We start from the raw sequence: 18,180 nt of genomic DNA, 5'->3' as shown, positions 1-18,180 counted from the left end.
AAATATCGAGATATATTGCAGAACTGATATTTTCTTACACCCCTAGGGTTGACGTCCTCTGCTTTAAATACTCCAGATTGAATTCATACATTTGCTGCCCCTGGGCTAAAACCGGCCCACCAAAGGGTCCAGTCTGGCCCATGGATTACTTTAGGAAGGGATTAATAGACAATGGTTTTAAAATGTTTATAGTTCATATTCCACATTTCACATCAATATGATTAAAGTGGATCAGACCAGTTAAATATCATTATACATGTAAATGATGACAAATCCACACTTTTCTACTTGTTTTAGTGCTAAAAAGTTTTAATTCCATAAAAAATGTGTATATTTACAAACTCTCCTTTCACATAAAATAATGTCTTAACAGGAGTGTAACTGGACTAACATTCTGCCTGTTATTACATGTTTTGTGTGTTTGTATTTGTGATGTAAGTCATAAATGAATAAATGATTAACTGAGGCAGAATACTGTTGAAATTACACTTAGGTTTATTAAGACATTTCAGGTTGTTCATGTTATTCATATTTTCATGAAACTTTGTAGATGTCAGCATTATTCTACTGTACTTTTTTCCTGGTTCTGATCCACTTCAGATCACATTGGGCTGAAGATGGAACCTGAACCCACGTCTCCGCTTCAGCACAATGTATGGGAACCGTTCTCTCACTTTTCCCATTTTATCAGACATTGATCGTAGCTGGAAAAGTCACGAAATGTACTTGATCTTCATATCGACACATACTACCAACCTTATTTTAAAGTCATCTCTAAAAATAAATACAAATAAATAATCAATCAAAGCAGGAGGCCGTTCTAAACATGTCGCCTCATCTCTTGAACGTATTTCATGTTCATGTTCTACTGACAACATGAACCGTAGACCATTTAGTCTACTGACTAAACGGTCCGCGAGGAGCTTTAGGCTGAGGATCTACAAAGGTCAAAGGTCACACAGAACATCCCATACTGAAGCCGGTTTGGTCCACACACACCTTTACGCTCCAGTGACACCGACCAGAACATTTACGATGAAGGACTTTTCAGAGTTCAAACCACAGCCGTTCGTCTGATCAGAATGAGTTCATAAACACAGACGTCTCGAAAAAACAAAATGGAGGAAAAAAAAGAGATCAATTAAAAACACATATATATGAACTGTATCTAAATACAAACACAGGAATCAGCTGGAGTTCAACTTAACGGCACATTTGCACGTGTTCTGCGAAATTTGGACCAACAGACACACACACACACACACACGCACACACACAACACAGACACGTTTAAAAACCTGAGGTAACGTTCACTGAAACTAAACCTTTACATCCCTTTTAAAAACTCATTTATTTAAGATTGCTTTTATTGCTTAATTTTAATATTTAATTGTTTTATATTCATAAGTCTGTCTTTTGCACCTGCTTTTATCTGTTTTAATGTTTTTGGTTTGTGTTTTTATCTGCTGGATGGAAAGGGTCTTGAGTTCCATGAAAAGCACTATACAAATAAAATGTATCTATTATTATTATTATTATTATTATTATTATTATTACCACACACATTAAAAGGCCACATGTGAACATGGACTCAGATTAGGACGTTCCTGGTGAGAGAACGAGGCATTAGAGGAATTCAGTTTGATTAGAGACAGAGGAGTGTGTGTTCAACTACAATAGCTCTGCAGGCGTGTTGTTCTATGTGCATTCACATGATTCATTATTACTCCTGACATGTACTGCTGTGTGTGTGTGTGTGTGTGTGTGTGTGTGTGTGTGTGTGTGTGTGTGTGTGTGTGTGTAACTGAGAGACGTACACCGAGGAGACGGACGAAAGATGGGACAAAGAAGAAAACACACCACTGATGGTGTCTGTGACTGTGTGTGTGTGTGTGTGTGTGTGTGTGTGTGTGTGTGTACGAGGCACAAATGGAGGACCAGGGTGTGTAAATAAACCAGGGTGTGTAATATTACGGTGGTGTCAAAGTGACGTGTGTGGTGGAATGTATGTTTAGAACATTTAAATAGTTTAGAAAGAAATAAGGAGTTTAATCCAAGTACCGAAAGTGGGTCCAAAAATAAAGGCTTGCAAACATTCAAGTAGATACATCCACTCCACCCTGTCAAAAGCCGCATCAGGAAAAAAAAGAAATAAATAATTAAATAATGAAAATAAAATAATAAATTAACAGGGAAAATACTAAATTCTCCTCCTTTTCAGTGACTAGAATTACAGATTCAGTGTAACTTGATCTTAGATGCAGATTAATAGGTATAACAGAGTAGTTAGATTACACACAGTATAGTAGTTAGATTACACACAGTATGGACGTCTGTGATTAGTCCATGTGATGACCTTTTTCCACCAATAGAAACAGTCATATGTTTTCTTCCTGTTTGCAGTTAAATTTCCTTTGAAGCCTGTTTTTTCCGTCTGTACCTGCAGCGAACACACACCAAACAGAATGACACTATGGCCCAAACATTCAGTTTGGATAGTTTGAACTGTGCTTAAACATGTGCTTTAACACCATAGACTGAACAGCATTAGTTTGACATCTGCACTTTTAGCACTATTATGAACACAGTTTCAGCAGGGCTCCGCCTTCTGACACGTCATCTGACATCACACGTCATCAGGACGCACCGACGCATCCACAGATCCTCTAGAGTTAACGGATGATTCACTGCATTTGGACAGAAATAGATGAATTTAACCAGAATTAGACCGAGACAAGATAAGAGAACAATTTATTGATAATTAACAGGACTTTGAACTAAACCTGCACCATTTTATTGGATGTGTTTTTGGAAAATTAACAGCGTAAAATGTACACGACTGGCTGAATGTTCACCTTTAACCCTTAAAGATCCAAACGTCCACCTTTAACCCTTAAAGATCCAAACGTCTGCCTTTAACCCTTAAACACCCAAACGTCCACCTTTAACCCATAAAGACCCAAACGTCCGCCTTTAACCCTTAAACACCCAAACGTCCACCTTTAACCCATAAAGACCCAAACGTCTGCCTTTAACCCTTAAACACCCAAACGTCCGCCTTTAACCCTTAAACACCCAAACGTCCACCTTTAACCCATAAAGACCCAAACGTCTGCCTTTAACCCTTAAACACCCAAACGTCCACCTTTAACCCATAAAGACCCAAACGTCCTCCTTTAACCTAAACCATCTGCTGATCTAAACTGTTTAATACCTGTTGATCCACTAATCCTATCAATCCATGTCAATAATTGGTGTAAAATACAGTTCTTCATCTTTTCATGGTCATCAGATATGACCCATTTGGACGTTCAGAGGCTCCAAAGTTACCGTGGAAACACCGTCATCTTCTCCAACATTGATTCCCCAGTAAAACCCATGGAGTTGGATCAATGACAGTGGATGGAAACACAAGGTTTATGTTCAGTTAATGACAGATTGGACTGAAAAAGACACTGTTTATTCAGTTTGATCTGTTTCTGATATAATAACCATCAACCAACCATCTGAGCTTTAATGAACATCTACATGATCCGTGAATAATATGTAGGAAAATATAGGATTTGACCAAAAAAAAAAAAATGCAGAGGATAATACAATAATAAATTGTGATGAATCACTAATGAAAAGTTAAATACAGAGGTAAAAATATTTTGGAACAGCCATGAAAGTAGTTCTGGGTGTTTAAGGGTTAAACAATGACCCGAAGGCACATATTTAATTTGAGTCAAAAAAAAAAAAAAAAAAAAACTGTCAAGAAGGTGGTTGTGGATGAAGTGTTGTTTATATTGTTATAATAACTAGTTGATTTTAATCTGAGGGGTTATTTTCCCCTGATGAGATGAAAACAGATCAGAGTGAAGGTTCTAAAAGCATTTATTGATCCTTTCTAAAAGGTTCAGTGTTTCTGGATCTGATGACGGAGGACGAGTTCATTCATAAATGTTTTTTTTTTAAATGACACAGAGTTGAAACACACTTTTTTTTAATTAAACTTCTATCTCTCATAAGTGTTGAGGTTAATATTAAGTAATGTAGAAACAGCCATAGAAATGACCAGTGATGTTAATTTATACACAAATTAGGTCTGATCATTAAAAGACGTGACTTCAGAATACATATTTATTTACTTGATCTGGGAATTTGGAAAAGTGAGTTTCCTGAATAAAAACCGAGGAAAGCCTTCTTTAAATGCACCTGCCGTTAAAAGAAAGAAGAGGATGAGGAGAACCGCAATGCATCGTGGGATGCCCTATATCACTTACAGCCAGGGTTCCCAAAGTGGGGTACCCGTACCCCCAGGGGTACTTGGAGGAAGCCCAGGGGGTACTGGAAATGTTTATGTAAAAATCCATTAAATAAGTCATCATGTACTAAATACAAAATAAATAAATAGCATTAATGCTGAAATATAAAACAAAAAATACATTCATATAATAGTTTTAATGTCTTTAGTAACATTTGAAGAACATTTAAATTTCAGATGATTTAAAATCAGTTTATTTGAGTAAATATGGAATTATTTTATGCTGATGAAAAGTTCATTTATTATTAATGACCAATTTATTTATTTTTCTTATCAATGACAGAGGGCACTTCTCAGTTTATATTTAACACAAAATTTGCTTTAATAAATGTGTTATTTTTTTTATAAATTATAGTTAAATATATGTTATTTGTTTACACAGTTTTCTAAATATAAACAGACACCTTTGGCACAGGAACACATTTGGACTCATTTTTTAACCAAAAATCCTGAAGTGAGAGTTGGGGGTATTTGGATAAAAAAAAGTCTATTTCAGGGGTACTGCACTGTAAAAAGGTAGAGACCCACTGACTTACACAGAAAAAGTGTGTTTCACAGACATTTAGGAGGTGAAAAAAAAACCAAACACACATTGTCTTTTCATTTAGAAACAGGATTTACGATCAAACTATAACTATGTCAAAGTTACATACAGTAAAATTCATACGGCAGAGATTTAACGCTATAAACATTTAATAATAAGATGAGTTGCCCATGTAAAATAATGCATTTCCCTAAAAAAAAATGTAAATAAAGTTCTTTGACAAATAGAAGAAGATGTGTATGGATGATTTTAGAGACTGAACAGCCAGATGACGACTCCATTATCATTCATCTTTGTAAATAAAACAGTAGAAAACACTGGTTCTAATTAATCTGAACCCAATCTGATAAACAGAAACGACTTATTTAACTCAACAACAACCGATGGGAGTCAGTAAATCATTAAATAAGAAAACTCATGTAATCTGCACATTTTAAAACCAGACACAAATCTGGACTTTAAAGCCCGTTCAGGGTGAATTTGGGTTTAAGCCAGCACTTTGGTTCTGCTGGAGACCCAGCTGGGACGGGACCGGTGCTGGAGTTTGGAACGGTCACAGCAGCAGCAGCAGCAGCTCCTCCACGGACGGAACCAAGAACACACACACACGCACGCACACACAGCCCCCTGACTGACAAACACACACACATAATAGGTCACATTTCTAAAACACACACACGGTGGTTAGATATAAGTTGTGGATTCTGAATATGAGGTTTTCTGGAACTAAAGTCAACAACACAAAGCTGCTGTTGTTTGCTTTGCATTTGTTTGCGGGTGTGTTTTCATTTTAGTCAAACCAACACAAACTAATGAAACATGTGTCTGCTGTGTATTCAATCCACCACACACACACACACACACACACACACACGGCCCATTTTTAACATCTAAACCCAAAATAATGCAGATCAGCGTCATCAGAAGCACCAACACATTAATATGAAGTGAACATAAAAGTACAAAAAACTCAACACTGACCATAAATATGTAATAACCCACAAATAAAAGGCTCCAACCAAAGCCCATCATCTGTTCTACAGGAGCTCTGAGACCAGCATCTACATCGATGACACTGGAGGAACCTTCAAGCATACAGAAAAGAGCCAGATGATACCCCAGACCACAGACAAGGAAGCAACGGAATAAAACTAAACCTAAAAGAAAAAGGATGAGGAGTTTAACACTGATATGAGCCAGTCTGTACTGAACCAAAAGCACCTGAACTCCAAGGAAACAGTCCTAAAGCAGGTCTAAGATTCAAAGAAGAAGAAGGAGAAGAAGAATGTAGGAGAAGAAGAAGGTTTCAGTCAAACTTCAGTCAGATTCAATAAACTCTATGAAAACACATCAGTAGACTGTCCAACAAAATGAAGTTCATGGGTCTCATCTAAAACACGAGGAAGTCTCCGGAACTCACAGGAAACCAAGAACACCCTCAAAACTAACCCGAACCCAGATTAAAACAACTGAACATTAAAATAACTGAACACAAGCCCCGACAACCGACTTTTGTGTGTGTGTGTGTGTGTGTGTGTGTTCGTTCTGACCTAGCGCTCGTGCAGTCCTGGTACAGGATCTCGAAGTCCTTCCTGGAGATGAGTTTGCACCGGTTCACACCGGGCTGAATGGCGCCGAGGCCCCGCAGGACGCGCACCTGCTCCACGGTGCACACCACCGGCGTGATGTCCAGCCTCTTCAGCTTGGTGTAGACAGTGTGCAGCCCCCCCACCAGGTGTTTGAGGAAGAGGTCGAACACCTGCGGCAGGCAGATGAGCTCGTGCCCGTCCACGTTGAAGCTGGCCACCTTGACGCCGTGCACCTCCACCAGCTTACACTCACTGCACAGACCCGGGCCGGAGGAGGTCTGCGCCAGGCCGGGGGAGCCGGGGGTCAGGCCGGCCGCGCTCAGGGAACCGAACCCGCCGAGGGGACCCAGAGAGCCCGCGGCTCCGGAGCCCAGCGGCGCTCCGCCTCCGTTGCCCAAAGCCCCCAGTGCGCCACCGGGTCCGGGGAGGAAAGTACTGAGCATGGTGCCGGTGAGGCGGGGGGACGGGGACAGCGAGTGGGAGTGGGAGTTGGTGGTGTGCGCCGGGCTGGACGTGCCGGTGGACACGGCGGAGGTGTGGAGCGACTCCGGGGCTGATCGGTAGAGTGCGGCCGGAGTGGGGGCGCCGGAGCCCGGGGAGAGCAGCGGAGGGGACCCGGGGAGTGACATGGAGCCCGTGGACGTGGAAGAAGTGGAGAGTGGTGAAGACGCACGCACTCTCTGCTGCTCACACACACTTTTCTTCTTCTGTTTGTCCAGTAACAAAAACACTTGTGCGTCCTCGTGCGTGCCGCTTTCTGCGTGTTTTCTTTCTCCTCTCCCGTCTGTGCCTGGAGAGAGAGCGGACTGTCCGGTCTGTGCGTAAAAGACACTGGATCACACTCCGGGTCAGCCCCCGCCTTGACCCCGCCTCCTTCATACATGACCGACAGCCTGTTGAACCAATCACAGAAGAGTTCCCAGTCGTGAGGATGGGATTGGTGATGAAAGGAGGGCTGTGTGTGTGTGTGTGTGTGTGTGTGTGTGTGTGTGTGTGTGGTGTGTGTGGTGTGTGTGTGTGTGTGTGTGTGTGTGTGTGGATGGTATCGGTCAGATCTGTCGGTTCGCTGTTTCATAAACTTTCTCACGAGCTGCTTGATTAACTAACGGGAAGTTATTGTTTTTCTTTTTTTTTTTCCTTTTTTTCCACAAGTCCTAGACTACTTCTGGGGTGCGCGTGTGTGTGAGTGTGTCCGTGCATCTGCGTGGGTCCAGGAGCGGCTCAAATGCGAGCTCTGGTGGTGAGACGGACACATGTTTTTCACACATTATAGGATCATAACATGGGAAATGGGAAAGGAATGGGAAAGGAATGGGAAAGGAATGGGAAAGGAAAGGAAAGGAAAGGAAAGGAAAGGAAAGGAATTCACTGAAAAAAGTGAAGAAGCAGAGATGAAGGATAGATGGAAATAAATAAAAAGCATTTTTAAAAAATTGTGCTGTGAGGTGGACAAATAGGAGGAAAAGTTCAAACAAAAGACACAAGGATCATTTAGGAAGAAAGAAAAAGACAAAAAGCTCAGCAGAATGAAGTGTGTGTGTGTGTGTGTGTGTGTGTGTGTGTGTGTGGGTGGGTGGTGTGGATTACACACAGTCTCTTTTAATCCCGTGTAATCTCATTACAACAGCAGAGGTTTTCCTCTCCCCACAAAAATTCCCAAATCTCCCAAATGGTTGATTTGTCTACAGCGTCCTCACAAGCGTACGATAGGGGGATGGGAAGGGAAACACCCTAACCCCAACCCAGTGACCTTGGGGTCAGGACCCCATGTGGGGTCACCTGAAATTTCTAGTAATTGATAAAAATAAAACCTTCCTAATAAAAATCCATGTTGAGTTGACAGAGCCAATCCCAATCCATAGCAGACAAACTGTGAGTCTGAAACTGAAGCACTGTGGTTCTGTTTATCTGTCAAATGTTCATTGTGGTCGGTTTCAGATGCTGCAGCTCTTTCATAATTCATAGTTTGAGTTCTTGTTCGTTCAGTATTAATTGTCAGCCTTGTAAATCCAAGATGGACTGACTGTACATATCCTGACCAAGGAAAATCAAATTCTCCCTTTGTGCAGTAATCTACACCTGGCTTTTCTGCCTCCGTCCAGAATAATATACATTATGTAAATTGGCTTAGAGTCTGGTTTTGACCAACGCTATATGTAAAGTGTCATGAGATAAATTGTTATGATTTGGCGGTATATAAATAAAATTTGATTTGATTTTTTGATTTATGTAGACTAAATGTCCTGGATTTGAAACATAGGATAGAAAACTATTACAGGATCAAAAACTAATAAATTTGAGCAAAAAAATGTCTGTTTTGAATGTCTGGGGTTTACAGAAATGTGTGGTGTTAAAATGGAGTCAGGAGTAAAAAAGGTTGGAACCACGGATTTAACCCAGACCCTAACCCTAAACATATGATACTGGGACAGGAGGGGAAACTCCCCCAACTCTAATCCCCTAACCCTAATCCTACACCCATAGGCAGCGCTAGGGCATCGGGAATGGGGAAGCTAAAGTTCATGGGGGGAAAAAGCGTTTAGCAGCAGCAGACTGATGTTGATAATAGTAAAGGCTTCATCTTGGTATCATGACCCAGTAAACCCTAATGCTGAGAATTACACCCAAAACAACAATAATAGTTCCTATCAGCTGATAACATTGCTGATGTTGTCAAACTAAGATGGCGGAGCAGAATAATTCATTCATTCTTTACATAAATTAATATTCATAATGTAGTTGCATTTATTAATTAACTAGAAAACCACTGGGAGAGCGCAGACCTCTGCCAAGGCAGATCAGTGCCGACCCCCCCCCCCCCCCACCACCACCACCACCAAAATGTAATCATTTGTTCCTTGTGCCAGTATCAACATTTCCTGAAATTTTCATCCAAATCCGTCCATAACTTTTTGAGTTATCCTGCACACAGACAGACAGACAGACAAACCACCTTCTTTTCATTTTGCAGTACAGAGATAGGTAGCTAGGCTATAGAATTATCTTCTACTTGGTGCGCTGTGTAAAGGAAATGGCGCCGAAAGGTAATGATGCAGGTAGCCTATCAAATATCTGACACATATATCAGTAAAATAATAAATAAATAAATAAATAATACCTCAAAGTGTGTGTTTGATGTCTTGATGTCCAACTTCACAAAAAAATAAAACAAAATATATATAGGCTATAGTCTTTTTTTTAGTGACAATTTTGGGGAAGCTAAGCTCCCCCTAGTCTCTTAATATGCCTTTGCCGAAACCAAACCCTAACCCTCCAACCCTAACCATAACCCTCTAACCCTAACTCTAACCATAACCCTCTAACCATAACATAACCCTCTAACCATAACCCTAACCCTAACCCGTCCTCACATGCATACAACATTGTGACAGGAGGGGACACATTAACAGATAAATTAAACCATAGAATCATCAGATCAGTGAAAACAGTTGTTACAGGCACAGAAGAACCCACAGTTGGTATTTTGCCTCTGGTTTAGGAGTTTAACCACAGGTGGTTTGGGATGATCCAGTTCACCTGCCGTGGCGCCCCCACCTGGCTGTCATTAGTCAGGTGGGCTTGTGAGCTGTCCAGGAAACAACACCCCTTTGGTTGGTTCAGTCTAGTGTTTCAGCTGACCACATTTCATCCCTTTTGTCCTCCCCTCATCCTGACCACTGACTCCCACTTCCACACTAGAGTTTTTAAGGCCAACCTTTTCATTTCTTCTATCCATACACTCCAGACTCAGTGGGTGACATTCTCAGTGTCCTTTCAGAACCCCTTTAAAAGGGTCCTACTTTGGTTTTATTCCTTTTTCCTTGGTTTTTGTGCAATTTTGTTTGTTCATTTCCATTCATTGCGATCCTGGTCCATGTTTTGTTGGATTTTGTTATGGGGGAAATGTAACAACAGTCATGAAATTCAATACAGAAAAACCTGTTAAGGAAAACCTGCTTCTTCAGGGTCTGTGTTTTAGAGCGTCATAGAAGGAAGAACAGACTTTGCATAACTTTGGGGGCATCATTGTGTGTCCAAAAGCAAAACCAAACATTTACACCAAGATCAAACAGAGATGTGAAAATCTGAATTCTGTTATCAGGTCTTCCAAACTCACAGCCATCTCCAGATCATGTCCAATCAGTTTATGATGGAAACAGTCATGTATGCACAAACATCATCCAGACTGAACCGATGTCACTGCCCAATTAACCCTAACTTCTGACCCTAACCCCAACCTTGACCCTAACCCTGACCCTAACCCTGACCTTGACCCTAACCCTGACCCTAACCCTGACCTTGACCCTAACCCTGACCCTGACCCTAACCCTCTAACTGCTGTCACAGCCCAGTTAACCCTAACCCTGACCCTCTATTCCAACCCTAACTCCTGACCTTTTTCTTAAAAAGAGCCTTACCTTGATCCCTTCTGATCCTATCCTAATCCTATTTTATTCTATCCCCTACTCCATTCTTTTATCTACAGTTTTAATCAATTTTAGTTTACTAACCTGGAGGAGGAAGGACCCAGAAAAAGCCTTTTAGTTTTTTTATCAACCTAAATCATAACAAAAACAATATAAACAGATATTAGTGAGCCAGTGCAAATCCTGAATGTAAGTTTTCCCCTAACCATAACCCTAACCTTAACCCTAACCCTAACCCCTAAACATAACCCAAAATATAACCATAACCCTCTAACCGCTGTCACAGCCCAGTTAACCCAAACCCTGACCATAACCCAGTTATTAATAAGGATCACAGTAGACCACATCAGACCTGCACTTGGATTCTGTATCATTACTTAGAGACCTCAGAGGTTCTGGTCCTCACTGGACCACTACAGTCCACCTGATGAAGCAAAACCAGCAGTTTATTGACTGTAAACACTGGAGCAGATCTAAAAAAAACACGTGTGTGTGTGTATGTGTGTGTGTGTGTGTGTATGTGTGTGTGTGTGTATTGACCTGTTAGGGTTTGTACATGAAAACACAGTAGATTTGACATAAATAATAACTTCAATATGTTTGTACACAGTTATGTTCTTTTAATTCAGTTTTCTTTATCTAGTGCCAGAAATAATATGGTTTTATCTAAAGGTATTTCACAAATTCATGTCAAGGCTTTAAAGATACTACATAAGTATACCATAAAAATAGGTGAATATAATAAAAGTGTACAGTGACAAATGACATGGAACTAATGATGAAATAGAACATTTTCAGTTGTTCTCCTGTTTTAGGACTGATACCATGGTCAGAACTATTGGCTCCAATAACTGCAGTAGAGCCAATACCTGCAGTAGATCCAATAACTCCAGTAGATCCAATACCTGCAGTAGATCCAATAACTGCAGTAGATCCAATACCTGCAGTAGATCCAATAACTGCAATTCAATGAGCCTGATTATCTATTTATCAAATAAGACCATGACTTTTTACAAAGTGACTTTAGTTCAATGTCAGAACATGTGCCTCACATTCATTCGGGTGAAAAAGTTAGGACTTTGTTTCCAAAGTCGTTTCTCTGCATGTTTCTAACACTCAACTTCTTGCTCCCTCGCCAAATCAATTTGTAATGTAATGTATTTGTAATGTAGGTAAAACAGAAAAAGGTTCTGTCACTTTAAGAGACACCTGCGCAAGGTATTCTGGGATGTGCTGTTGGACCTGTATGACACTGTTTAAGGAAGTATCTGTGGTCTGTACTGTAGTATTCAGTACAGCTGATATAGTAAGAAGTACACATTCAGGGACCACATGTCGTCACCTCCCTTCTAAGTCTGTCAGATTCAGATACAGACGTTACAGTATTCACCCACGGTGCTTTTGCCACAGTCCATCCACGGAGCTCAGACTGTTAGTGTGCACTGTACACATCTGCGAATCTATGGCGTACGTTAGTGTGGGTCTGAAGGAAAGAAAAACTTTACCCAAATAAATAGTAACACTTTTAAATTAGTACTGGGCAGCAATTAAAATTTTTACTCGCAATTAATTGCGTGGATTTCTGTGACTAATTGCAATTAATCGCATAGTTATATGGGGGGGGGGGTGTTGCCGGCATCAACATGCCTTTAAGTGATATTTCAGACTCGAAGTACTCTGGTGATAAAAAATAATTCCACATTGCAGTGCTTCCAAACAACTGTGTCCTTCTCAACCCCACCATCTGAAGAAATTTAAATTGAAAATGTAAAAGACCGGTACTTTTCTCCATGTTTATGTCCACACCAGTTTATTTCCAGTTGTGAGTGACTGACAGGAGTCTTAAGCCCACTAATAAGTACTAATACTAATAAGCTTAATATTATGCGATGTTCAGTTGTTCAAAGTAAGCAAAGGGGCCCTCTAGTGGTCGGAATAAGTTGCACTAACGTATGTTTTGTCCTTTTGGTGTTACCGTAGCCAGTTCGGACATAAGAAGGAACTAACAGACACGTTTCTTTCACTCTGTTTGTATGGCCCCAAAAATGATTGTCATATCAGTCCCCGGACTTCTACTTGTTTTGTCTGTCTTGTGTGTCGTTTCCTGTTTTATTTTGTTAAGTTTCCCTCATGTGTCTTGTCTGGTGTCTTTACTTCCTTTTTGTGTTCACCTTTTCCCTGATTACCTGACTCCTCCCTGATTGTCTCCACCTGTGTCCAATTGTCTTCCCGCCCTCTTGTGTATTTAAACCCTGTGTTCTCCCCTGTTCATTGCCAGTTCGTTTTCCTCCTTTTGGTGTGTTAACTTACCAGCGTTTTTTGGATCCTGTTTGTTTGCCTGCCTGTTGTGACCCGTTTTGCCCTTTGACCACCGTCTCTGCCTGTCCCTCGTATGCCTGCTCGTCTGTCTTCGACCTGGTTCGTCTATCACACCTGAGAATTCGCCTGACCCCTGTCTGTTCATCCGCCTCGGTGCCCTATCCTGGTTTCGACCCCTGCCTGGACTATCGGTACGTGAGCCTGCCTATCCCCATGTACGTTTGCCTGAGTGATTGTCCTCCCGTGTATGACCTGGTCTGTCCCCTGACTCTTCTGTGTTTCTTCCTAGTCGGGTTCCCCTCGTGTGCTCCCGACCAGGGCTGTAAAGTGGTTCTCCTGGAATCCAAAACCAAGACGGTTCCCCACCACAGCCACACTGAAGAAAGATCCATTACTTTCCTGTGTGAATTATTAACTCTGACTGTATTCAATAAATCCCCTTTAATTGTATTTCCGTCTGAGGGTCTTGCATCTGGATCCGGTTCTCGTACCATCAGTCCTAACAATGATTACCTGTGAGTATTTTATGTTCAGTTGTTGTAAGAATGAAAAGTATAAAATACCTCTGATGTGAACCTTTTGTTACTGGATAAAAAGACGTTGTAAATCTTAAATTAATCTGTAAATGCTAATCGTTAGCATGTCTATGGATTTTCCCATTCAAGTTAGCATTGAGCTAGCGGTGTTTTTCCCATTCATTTAAATGTATAATAACATGTAAATGTACTAAGTGAACATAACTGAGACATATTTTGTATGTATGTTGCAGTTTTACAGTGAGTCTCAAGTAAAAGATTTGGAGTGAAGTTTTGGGCTTCTCCTGTTAAACCTGTTGTCTATCTGGTGAGCTAATTGCTACTCGCACACAAGCAGAGGCAGAAGAATTGGAGTTAGAATTGTACTGTCCTCGTTAAGACGTCTGTAGCTTAAACATGTTAATAACACATTGTAATAAATACATCCAAAATAACGTCATAAACCTGTTTCTAACAGCACGTTTGCATGTGAAATTATTTAGCAAACAATAGAATGATTGGTACATACAGGCGTTGCTTCTGCAGGAGTTACACGAAGTTTCATTCTGCATTACACGGAAAAGTCGCTCACTTTTCGTGCACAGTTCACACAGAGCACCGGCGTGTGGAGCACCAAAATAAAAGCAAGAGTTTCAAAATAAAAGTCCATATGTATAGATGAACTAAGACTTGCTTGAAAGGCAGAACGGCATTAACGGGAGATTTAAAAAATTGTCCGTGTTATTTAATGAATGCGTTAACACGGTAATAACGCGTTAACTTGCCTAGCCCTATTTTAAATGCAAGTAACGATATATTGTATTGAACGGATTGAATTTTATCGATACAAACATTCAGTAATTGATGCATCGTGATATCATTCCAAACTTTTCATTCACTTGCAGCTTCTCTACAGGTGCACTTGGATCATGCACGCACATCAGTGTATCGATGCGTATCAGATAAGCTTCCCATCCCTAATGTAAATAAATCAAGTAAAACATTCCCAGCTAACACATCCACTGTAAATGTGTCTTCATCATGTGTGTGGAGCAGGAGCGGTTCTCTGTGTTTGTCCATAACAGGTTGATCAGCAGGATTCAGTTCAACCCAGGTCTGTCTGGACCCAGTTCACCTGCCAAGTTCAGTTCAAGACACTGGAAGACAAATGAAACTCTGTACAATCATGACCTGCTGGTGGACATCCACACTGGTATGACACTCTGCTGGGTCAACTCCCAGAGTGCCTCAGCACCCTTCCATCTGTTAGTTCTAGTAGTTTCTGTTGACGTTCCTCCTGGTCAGGGTGCAATTTGTAAAAAAAAATAAAATAAAATAAAATAAACAAGGGGGTGGGGTGGAACAAATAAAAATGATCTTGGTCAGATTTCTTGAAATCAGATTTTCCAGATCTATTGTCTATAAATCACTTCTTATATCTCACTGAAAAGTTCCTCTTTAGGTGATTCTGTCTTATTTTAAGTATGATGAGACATTTGGACTACAAATGAGAAAAATACGCTTGGTAAGATTTAGATTTTTTACAGTGTCTTTCAGTATTACATGTATGAATTATATAGAAGTAGATTCAAATGTATCAGAGCTTTGATGGGATTTGGAGGAAATATTGGTGGTTGAAGGTGATATCAAATGGAGCTGAGTTCAACATCTGGAGGTTTAGAGAGTTGGACAAGATCAATATATGGAGTCAGAAGATGGATCCAACTAGGAATCAAACATTCAGCTGTTTCTGAGGAAGTCTGGGACAGTATGACAGGTAGGGACAGGAAGGACACACAGCCTTTGGAGACATGTGGAGGTCAATAATAGGTTTATGGTGACCACAGGTGACCACACAATCCCTGTCATGCAAAAAACTGCAAAAAGCAAAAGCGTGACTTCCATCCTGTGTGTGTTGTGCAGTGGAACTGTTGAAAGACACATGGGTGAGGGAGGACGGAGGGAGGGGTCAAGGAGGAAAGGCTGGACTACGGCAGAAGAAGAAGACAAAGTAAAACAGAGGAGAAGAGACGTGAGGGCAGTGGTTTGTGTCGCCAGGCTAATAAAGATCAAACTGAAGCTGGACTCACAGAGAAAGACAGAGAGAGATGAGGTGTAAGCGGAGGTGAATGTGTCTCAGCGGGGTTCTAATGACCGGTCTGAACTTGGAGTCGGACTTTGGGATGGGAGAGTGTGAAAGAGAGGGAGGGAAACTGGGTGAGAGAGAGATTAAAGTCAGACAGGGAAGAGAGGGATGGAAACGCAGGGAGGACGAGGCGACAGCACAGGGAGAGGACAAAAGTGGAAAAACTTGTCTGCAAAATACTCTTCGTCCCCTGAGAGGAGGAGTCCAGTGTTGGACACAAAAGGCCATTCTGCTGTTTTCAGCCCAGTCCGGACCTCCTCCTGACACACGGACCATCATTGGGCGGCAGCGCACATCACCTTCACAGATGATGTCATAGTCATCCGGCCAATCAGAGGCTGATATCAGGTTGTTTGTTAGTCAGACATGTGTCATGACTGTGTCCTGGGGAGAAGGAAAGAGCCACAGATGGAAGATTGTGTGGTCATGTGACCATGTGTGAACATTTACTGAAATTTTGACGTTTACATTGTAAAAATTCGAACATCTGATGTAGATAAACTGACCTGAACGTGGAATATTTATCTGTAAGATCATTTTTAACATTTATTTATCAAGACTTAATGGTGGACTGGACGAAGAAACATCTAAAACATGCAGGACAGTAGATCTGGAGGACCAGGGTTGGACAGTAGATCTGGAGGACCAGGGTTGGACAGGAGATCTGGAGGACCAGGTTGGACAGTAGAGCTGGAGGACCAGGGTTAGACAGTAGATCTGGAGGACCAGGATTGGACAGTAGATCTGGAGGACCAGGGTTGGACAGTAGATGTGGAGGACGAGACTAATGAAATACATGAGAAATTTTGTCTGATCAACACTTAAATAAGAAGAAAACACTGAAATCTGACCATGTTGTTCATAGATCATTAAAATATAATTTCCCAGTTAGATTTTACTTTTTGTTTTTCTAAAATTGGACCCCAAGATACATTATATCTATTATTGTATTATTATAGTATTTCATTGTATATTAATTGGGCGACACGGTGGTGCAGTGGTTAGCACTCGTGCCTCACAGCAAGAAGGTCCTGGGTTCGATTCCAACACCAGTCGACGGGGGGTGGGACCTTTCTGTGTGGAGTTTGCATGTTCTCCCCATGTCTGCGTGGGTTCTCTCCAGGTACTCCGGCTTCCTCCCACAATCCAAAAACATGCACTAATAGGTTAATTGGTTAATCTAAATTGCCCATAGGTGTGAATGTGAGAGTGATTGTTTGTCTCTATTTGTCAGCCCTGCGATGAACTGGCAACTTGTCCAGGGTGTACCCCGCCTTCGCCCCTATGTAGCTGGGATAGGCTCCAAGCGACCCCCGTGACCCTAGTGAGGATAAAGCGGGTTCAGAAAATGAATGAATGTATATTAATTATCAATCTCCCTGGTTTCCAGTAATCACTGTCAGCATCTTAAAAATGAACATAAATAAACATATCGGCCGATCTCTATGAAATATGTCATTTGTGACACACATGAGCATTTTTAACACTAGACCTTGTCCATGAATATCAACAGGTCATGTGTTCATGGAGGACCAGGGTTGGACAGTAGATCTGGAGGACCAGGGTTGGACACTAGATCTGGAGGACCAGGGTTGGACAGTAGATTTGGTGGACCAAGGTTGGACAGTAGATCTGGAGGATCAGGGTTGGACAGACCTGGAGGATCAGGTTGGACAGTAGATCTGCAGGACAAGGGTTTAACAGTAGATCTGGAGGATCAGGGTTGGGCAGTAGATCTGGAGGATCAGGGTTGGTGACCCTTGGCTGAGGGTCTACACAGACTGCCCCCATGTGGTTTGGAGAACATTACCTTTAGTGAATAGTGAATTCAACACTGAGTCCACAGATGTTGAACTTGTCTTGTTGTGAGGTTGAACATGTGTGTGTTCAGTAAATGGAATATGTTGTCATAGTTTGAACTGGTATCTGTAGATCCACGCTCTTCCTCCAGGTTCATTCTATAACATACATGTTTACTGTGGAGGTCAGAACCTCCCACTGAACGTCACAAATCAAACCTTCAGTGACTCAGTCCATCCTCAGATTTAGACACAGGTTCTTGTGCATAGACTGATCCAACTGAATGAATCCTTTTAACAGTTAAATTAAGCTTTGATCAGTGGAAACCATGTCTGCTCCAACGGCATCACGTCATCTGTGTTTATCACACTGAGCTTCTGAAACCACATGAGGGACAGCGGGAGAGGAACTCATGTCATTTATGAGTGAAGTGAAGCTCCCACAGCGGCAGATCCATGTACGCTGTCACCTGACAATGACTGATGGACACAGCAGGAGACGGACCTGGACTAGAAGTGAACCCACAGAGGACAC

General features: G+C 41.4%; 1 protein-coding gene across 2 annotated transcripts in view; it reads right to left on the bottom strand.

The window, feature by feature from the left end:
• The window catches only part of LOC115438896 (dachshund homolog 2-like), a 148,060-nt gene extending 140,830 nt beyond the window's left edge, over positions 1–7,230 (bottom strand). For both annotated transcript variants that reach the window (XM_030162783.1, XM_030162784.1), the window contains exon 1: positions 6,401–7,230. In XM_030162783.1, the coding sequence (XP_030018643.1) occupies positions 6,401–7,068 (668 nt within the window). In that variant the 5' untranslated portion in view covers positions 7,069–7,230. The remainder of the gene's footprint in view (positions 1–6,400) is intronic.
• Between the last annotated feature and the right edge of the window lie 10,950 nt (positions 7,231–18,180).

This window comes from Sphaeramia orbicularis, chromosome 18 (assembly GCF_902148855.1).
Source record: "Sphaeramia orbicularis chromosome 18, fSphaOr1.1, whole genome shotgun sequence".
Lineage (NCBI taxonomy): Eukaryota > Metazoa > Chordata > Actinopteri > Kurtiformes > Apogonidae > Sphaeramia > Sphaeramia orbicularis.
The sequence above is the reverse complement of the archived record's forward strand: the minus strand, read 5'-3'. Positions and strand labels throughout refer to the sequence as shown.